The 7521-nt window shown below is 45.6% G+C and overlaps 1 protein-coding gene across 1 annotated transcript; it reads right to left on the reverse strand.

Moving 5' to 3' along the window:
* Nucleotides 1-964: 964 nt before the first annotated feature.
* Nucleotides 965-6907, reverse strand: LOC110492010 (retinaldehyde-binding protein 1). The gene is made up of 8 exons (XM_036951015.2): nt 6843-6907; nt 5952-5995; nt 5131-5259; nt 4571-4775; nt 4051-4229; nt 3076-3234; nt 2692-2802; nt 965-1611 (listed from the first exon to the last, which is right to left on the reverse strand). Exons 2-8 carry the CDS (start codon nt 5961-5963, stop codon nt 1483-1485), a joined length of 924 nt encoding a protein of 307 aa, XP_036806910.1. The 5' UTR covers nt 5964-5995; nt 6843-6907; the 3' UTR covers nt 965-1482.
* Nucleotides 6908-7521: the final 614 nt, after the last annotated feature.

Below are 7521 nucleotides of genomic sequence, written 5' to 3' on the forward strand. Positions count from 1 at the left end.
TTTAGGTTTGTTGCTGTTGTGAAATAATATATAGGTATGCGCTACAGATGTAGATTCCAGTTGTCCTCAATTGAAATACCAAAACACCATGTGACTTGGTCTTCTTCCTTATATGGGCAAAGCCCCATGCTTTATTTAAAAAAAAAATAAACACAGAAAGTTGAGGTTACCTTGTGTAAGTTTAGTCTGACAGCGTCTTTGTTCTCGTTTTCCCTTTTTCCATTTAATATTTTCGCTGTTCTTCTTAAGAGATATTTGTTGGAAACTGTTTAAAAAAATAATAAAAAATGGTGTGGTTCCTGAGATGTAGAGCACAGACTTAAGTTGGCTTAAATACTCTGGTCGAGATTCAGTCCAAGGCGCATTGTAGACAAACGTACTTCCCTTTTTGAAGGTAATTTGCACTTGACCTGACTTCTGAATGTGATCTCTACACGTGTCAGGGAATTTTGGGGTTATGTTGATCAGTGCAGTGCGTTTGTCGACGATGCGCCTTTGATTGAATCCCGGGCTCTTGTCTTTTTATTTGCGCTTGTCTGTATTCTATTCCATGTGTAAAAAATGGACCAAGTTACTGTGATATCATGTGGTAGATGAGAGAAGAGTTGCTGGATGAGGAGCCTTGCAGAGAGAACTAAGGTCATTTCATACCTCCCACTATTTATCCCTATGGAATTCATCCTTTGTTTGCCTTTTTTGTTTACAACCCCTATAGATGTACAATGCTGTTCAGTCATTATAATGTAGAATCACAACTTGGCGTGATGTATAAAGTAATCGTGTGTGTTTTGGTTCCGATAGATAAGGGTGTGCAAAACGCAATACATTTATGGGGGGGGGGCATTGAACTTGTATCCTTGAAATACACTATTTTGTTGTGGATTTCTCTGCATTTGTGTATTCCTTTCTGTCCTATGTTTTGTTTTCCAAAGATTCTACAAGCCAAGGTGAACAGATTGTCATCTTTCTTTTATATACAGTTTATTGTACACATAGTGGTGACGTGCTCATGCCTCTGCAGCAATTCAGAGGATTAAACCGCTCGTTCTTCTCCAAGCACAAACAAATGGAGACGGGGACTTGTTGGATTCCTGGCCTTCTATCACCGTGAGGTGGATAGCGCAAACTGGATCCTGCCAGGTTTAACTAGTACTAGCTGTCTGGGTCAGAGATGGGGTTAACACAAAGCACGTCCCCACAGCACAGTGAAAAGCTTGATGGTTAGGGCTGTTAAGTAACCCAACATAAGGCCTGAGCCAAGGATGTATAGTCTCTGCTGTTGGGAGTGCTTTTGTAAGGTGTATTACTACTTAATAACCGCTGGAAAACAAAATCAGTGCAATACCACACTCCTTTTTTCACACAGTTTTCTGAAGCCACACTTGTGTTTTTATTTCATTTTTTTTCTCCAAAGTCTGTTTGGCTGTGTGTGTGTCTAGATGGAGATGTTGCGGATGGGGAAGGGGGGGGGGGGGGGGGTGTTCAGTCGAACAGCTTGGCTGCTATGGCTTTGCCATCATACTTGGAGTTCTTGCCGTCGAACTCGGAGGGCAGGATGTCCGCGTCAAACTCCTTGTAGTAGTTGTCCAGCTCGTCTCCGTGGACAAACACCTGATTTGGTAGACAGACCAACCTATTAACTAAAATATTCTTGCCATATACACTCAGTGGCTAGCTTATTAGGTACTCCCATCTAGTACCGGGTCAGACCCCCCCCCCTTTCCTCCAGAACAACTCGAATTCTTAGTGGCACGGAAACGTTGTTCAACACACACAATTGGTATCATGGGACCGAACTTGTGCCAGGGAAACATTCCCCACACCATTACACCACCGCCACCAACCTGTACCATTTGACACCAGGCAGGATGGGTCCATGGACTCATGCTGCCTACGCCAAATCCGGACTCTGCCTGACTCAACAGGAAGCAGGATTAGTCTGACCAGGAAATGTTTTCCCACTCCCCAATTGTCCAGTGTTGGTGATTGGATGCCCCCTGGAACCGCTTCTTGTTTGTAGCTGATAGGGGTGGAGCCCGGCGTGGTCTTCTGCTGCAATAGCCCATCCGTGGCGAGGACCAACGAGTTGTGCGTTCCGTGACGCCGGTCTGCACCACTGTTGTACTGCGCTGTTATTTTACCTGTTTGTGGTCCACCTGTTAGCTTGCACGATTCTTGCCATTCTCCTTCGACCTTTCATCAACGAGCTGTTTTCGCCCCCGGGACTGCCGCTGGCTGGGTGTTTTTTGTTTGTCGCACCATTCTCAGTCAACCCTAGACACTCTTGCGTTAAACGCCCACGAGGCCGCCCGTTTCTGAGATACTGGAACCGGCGCACCTGCCACTGATTATCGTATGCGCAAAGTCGCGTAGATCACTCGTTTTGCCCAACATTCAATCGAACGGTAACTGAATGACTGCTTTATATAGCGAACCACGTCCACGTGACTCAGTCTGGAGGAGCTAACAATTTTTGTGAACTGGGTGGTGTACTTAATAAACTGGCCACTGAGTTTTTCATTATTGTATTTACTGTTACCAGTATATTACATGTTCCTTACTTGTTAATTTTTATCATGTTACTTCAGATATTGTCCCCATTACTTTCCCACCAACCTCTCACTATAAAAAGGCTCAATTTTTTTAAAAATTCATTCTTTCATGTTCTAACACAGGGCCTGTTTCACTCACTCTCTCCAGCAGCTTGCCCTTCATGAGGGGCTTGACCACGTTGTAGGTGGTGGTGAAGTACCAGGGTTGGTGGATGAAGTGGACAGCCTTGAAACGGGCAGGGAAGGAGTCCTGATACACACACACACACACACACACACACACACACACACACAAGAGGAACAGAGGTTCAATTTGTTACAGATCTCACCACCATTATGACCATAAATAATCATCCTCGTTGTACGAGTAACGGGAAACTATAATTGTTGCGCAACAACAAAGTTCAGCGCATTAGATTAGAGCCGGGACGATAATCCGAAAATACTTTTTTTTTAATCCATTATTTTGTATCATAAGGTAATGTGCTGTTTACTATTCCTTTGGAATGTGTGTGAAAGTGACCTGCAACATGTCCACCATCTTCTTGAGCTCAGTGGGTTTGATGCCAGAGGCCTGCTGCATGGTGAAGCCCTTGAAGTTCTCAATGATGCAGAAACCGTTGATCTGAGTCTCCTCGTTCTCCAGCAGGCTCTCCAGGATTACACAGTAGGCACGCAGGATCTGATGAGCGCACATATACACGCATAGTTACATGTGCATAGACACACACACACACACGTTTGAAGCACACACCCGTTGACACTTCTGTTAACATGACAAGAGGAATGGAAAAAAGGGCCAGCACTCCCTTGATTATGATTTGCAATAGTAGGAGCTTTTGTTTTTAATTCACTTTCATAGCAACATGACTCAATAGACCATACGTTACGGCCAGTGTGTGAACTATTAGGTAATATTGCTATGAAAGAGAATTAAAACTAAGCCTCTATTATTGCAAATCGTAATCAAGTGAGTGTTGGCCCTTTTTTGGGGTATTTTTACGTGATTTATTTTTGGTTCCAAGCAACCTTTTTACCTGTCTACACAGATTTGTAGTGTATTTATTTTTTCATATTTTGAGCACGTTCTCTTCCAATGTTGAGTGTGACAGAAGCCCTTGATGACCACAGATCTCATGAGCCAATTCAAATGATTATCATGGGATGATTTCAATGATCAATAACTCCCATTTGACAACCATTACTGTATATCTATGAAAATGTTGGTCCTGTCATGTTTTTAGTGCCGTGCGGGGACCACCAATGTTTATATATTTTTTATTTAACTAAGCAAGTCAGTTAAGAACAAATTCTTATTTACAATGACGGCCTACCGGCGAACAGTGGGCAGAACAACGGATTTTTACCTTGTCAGCTCGGGGATTCGATCCAGCAACCTTTCGGATACTGGCCCAACGCTCTAACCACTAGGCTCCCTGCCGCCCCCAATGTATCTCAAATGTGTGCATTGTTGGGGATCCAGGTCCCCGGTAGTCACCTCATCGAAGGTGATCTCTTCGTAATCCCAGTTCTCGATGTTGAAGAGCAGAACGATGCGGCCGTACTTGTCTCTGCTGGACAGGATGCCTGGGTAGCCGGCCTCGATGGTGCTGCGGACAGCCTCCGGGGTCAGGTTCTCGAACAACTCCGGGTAATCCCTCCTGAAGCGCACGTAACCTGAACGGAGGCACAGGATCATCAAGTTAGGAGTTAAGCATAAAGGAACTTCGTTGTTTGGTTAGGTTTAACCAAACTACATTTCGTTCTAATGCCTCTGTTCAGAATGATCATGTGCACAATAGCATTGCTTCCTTAGCCTGGTCCCAAATGTATTTGTGCTCTCTTGCCAACTCCAACAGTACTTGGCTATACAGCAACATATTTGGGACCAGGCTATATCTGCCTGTCATTTTAAGATATAGCATTTATAACACATGACATCAGCTTCAAAGAAATAGACAGAAAACATGCTCACTAAGCTTCACTGACATACAGTACGGTAGTTTGTGGGGACCCACCCTTCATTAGGTCGAAGGCTCTTGGCACGTCGTATTTCCTGGCACGGATGAAGCGGACCAGCATGCCGTCGGGCTTCTCGCCAAAGGTTTCCAGCACCCCTTTGGCGAGGTCGTCCTCAGCCTCTGCCTTCTCCTTGATGATTCCCCTCAGCTCCTTGACTGCCAATGCCCGCTTTTCGTCGGTCTCGTTCAGCTCGTCCTTGGCCTGTAGGGATCCATCAAAGCATCAGTCAGTCAACCTCAGATGAGGTCTACAACCTCAGAACTGAAGAGCAGCTATATCTATTTTTTTTCTTCAGATTGTGCTATATGTGGCATCGACACAGTATGACGTCATGCTTGTTCTTGAAATTAGCCTTTGCAAAGAAATAGCTATTTTGGGGGAAATTTTAAGATACAATTAAGTGTTCTTGTTTTTGAGACCAGAGAGAGTTTGTACAGGTAGTCTGGACTCCAGTGGAACTCGACACATGATTTTGTGGTTGCACTTGAGTTTGTGGCAGGGCTTATGATGGGAAATGACTTGACAGTGTGAGGTTTGTGAGCGAGTGACCCCAGACCTTCTGCACGGTGTGGTCGGGCAGCTGGGCGCAGGGACCGAACACGGGACCGTGGTCCTTGACCGTGAGGCGCTCCAGCTTGGCCCTGAGAGCCTGCTCTTCTTCCGACACCATACGGAACGTTCCACTCTGGGGGGAGAGAGAGAGGGGTGGATGATCTCACAAGCATGACTTGCCAACAAGCACCATTCGCTCGCAAGACTACCAAATACCTACCTTACGAATGAGGTTTAAAACCAGGGCGTACGCCAATATACAATCCAAAAGGAGGCCTCTATGAATGGGCTTAAGTATTAGCATTGGTTAATCTCCCTCGCATGAGCACAGTAACGCCTGGTTAACCTGGGCTGAGATCTGCTTAGGGGTTAATGCTAGCAATTGACAGCATCCAGCGCTAATGTGCCTGAGAAATGTTGAGCTGCCATTGTCCATGGCACAGGACGTTATATGACTTTTGAGTCAACGTTCCCTGACGGGTGGACTGTCTGGCGGCCAAATTGAGTGCCATTCTATTTCTGCTGTTTGAGTAACCCTACTGTGGGAAGTGACGGAAGAACACGATGACACTAAGCGTATCTATTGTGGATTGCATCCTCCGAAGGAACATGAGGATGCACTCTTGTTTTCTGCTCGTCACTGTATGAAAAACAACATTTCTCAGAACGTGACTCTCAGGATCAGTGTCTCTACATTCGTCATTCCACAGACCTTGTTAAGTTTGACCATTGATCTGCGATACAAACACCACTGAATGGTTTGAATAATTCCAGTGCGGCATCTAAGCCTGTTGCATACAAAGAGAGGAGCTTAGAGGTACTTACGACAACAGCCATTTCTTCAGTTGTTTAGAGCAGCTTTGTACCCACTGGAAAATAAGAGGGATTTAATTATTCACAATTGGAGAATAGATTGGATTCCAGGAAAACATCAAAATAAACAATTCACGTATTGTGCTCCAGGTTTAAACTCCCTCCATCTTAACCCGCCAGCATTTGTAACACTTCAGATTTGTGAGCCTTATTTGTCCGTTATCTGAATTACACAGAATAAGACATTTTGTTATTTTATATAGCAGGATGATTCAAGTAAAAACACCAGACTCAATCACGGTATCAGACACAATAGCACAGTTGTATGGACAGGGTCAGGCGTGGGTCAGCCACTCAATTCAGAGAAACTGTGCCACTGATCCCATAGTGCGTTCAGATCATCGGCGAGACCATCAAAGCTTTCCCTCAAATTTCTGTCGGAGTCAGCTAGAGAGCTCTGCGGAAGCACTGGACTCCATTGATAGCCAGAGCTACAGGCAGTGAGTTCCCAAGTCCTCTGCTAGGCACAAGAAGGAAGCTGAAACATTCCGCGCCTGTCCACATCTGAGATATGGTCTATAAACCACAAAGTATTCAAATCTCTCGTGTTTAGCAAATTTAACACCCCAGCGTTCAACAACCAAACCAGCATACAAGGCAATGCTCTGCCTTGTAAAACATGGGGAGTAATATGTCATGAAATACCAATCATTTTTCACTCCTTCCTCCTGAGCAAAGAAACTTCCTAATTTGGGCTCCAATCCAGCAACACTCCACTGGGTCCATCAGAACTGCCAAACCTCCAGCAGGATTTGGAATGCACCACCCCCTGGGTGTGACGGAGATGGGTCCCAGTGGGTTCCCCATATCGGAGGCTTCCGGATCGAGGAGATTGAGCCTTACCTGGGGAGGGAGGAAGCTGGGCGCTGTCGAGAGTCTGTGTGGAGCAGGACGGCCAGGCCCTACCATTTGTAGCGTCAGGATTGGTGTCGTCACACTGGATTACGCCCATCAGATTTCTCTGATAATCAGCATAAAGTGGAAGGGGGGGGGGGGGGAGAAAGGAGGGAAGGACAGAAGAGGGCAATGATGCTGAGCCAATAGAAGAGAAGGTGGGGTTAGGGTGGGCTAGAGTCACGTGGGTGACGGTAGGGGTTGCTGTGAGGTGAGATGTAATGGAAGGGATACACTTTTAGGTTAGAGGTGGTTTAAGGGGGTGGGGGGGGGGGGGGGAATTCAGTAGGGAAGAGTTGATTGCATTCCAATGTTTCTTGGAGCAAGTGAAAAGTAGTGGTTTGTGCTCTCTCTGTGGCCTGGAACATGAACAGAGCTCTGGAGAGGAGGAGGTTCAGACCCGGTATTGAAGGCACTCTAACCCTTCACGTGTATGACCATGCATATGAGTGGGAGCTCTGTCTTTGCTGTATAGGACCAGGTCCCCCCCCCTGCCACCAATTGTGCAGCCAGGTAAAGTGTATAAAGCAAGAGGTTTTATAATATTGTATCACTGGCAATGAAGTGCAATGAAAGGACATGTCAATGGGGCTAGCCCAGATTGTCAAAACTTTTTATATATATATAT

The sequence above is a fragment of the Oncorhynchus mykiss genome, chromosome 2 (genome assembly GCF_057628025.1).
Source record: "Oncorhynchus mykiss isolate SJ-2025 chromosome 2, ASM5762802v1, whole genome shotgun sequence".
NCBI classification, from domain to species: domain Eukaryota; kingdom Metazoa; phylum Chordata; class Actinopteri; order Salmoniformes; family Salmonidae; genus Oncorhynchus; species Oncorhynchus mykiss.

Excerpts from the sequence above, each read along its gene's own strand:
- LOC110492010 (XM_036951015.2), bottom strand. Across the intron at positions 4,230-4,570 it reads AGCCTTCGACCTAATGAAGG|GTTACGTGCGCTTCAGGAGG; the intron begins GTGGGTCCCCAC and ends GCCTCCGTTCAG. Across the intron at positions 1,612-2,691 it reads AGGGCAAGCTGCTGGAGAGA|GTGTTTGTCCACGGAGACGA; the intron begins GTGAGTGAAACA and ends CTACCAAATCAG.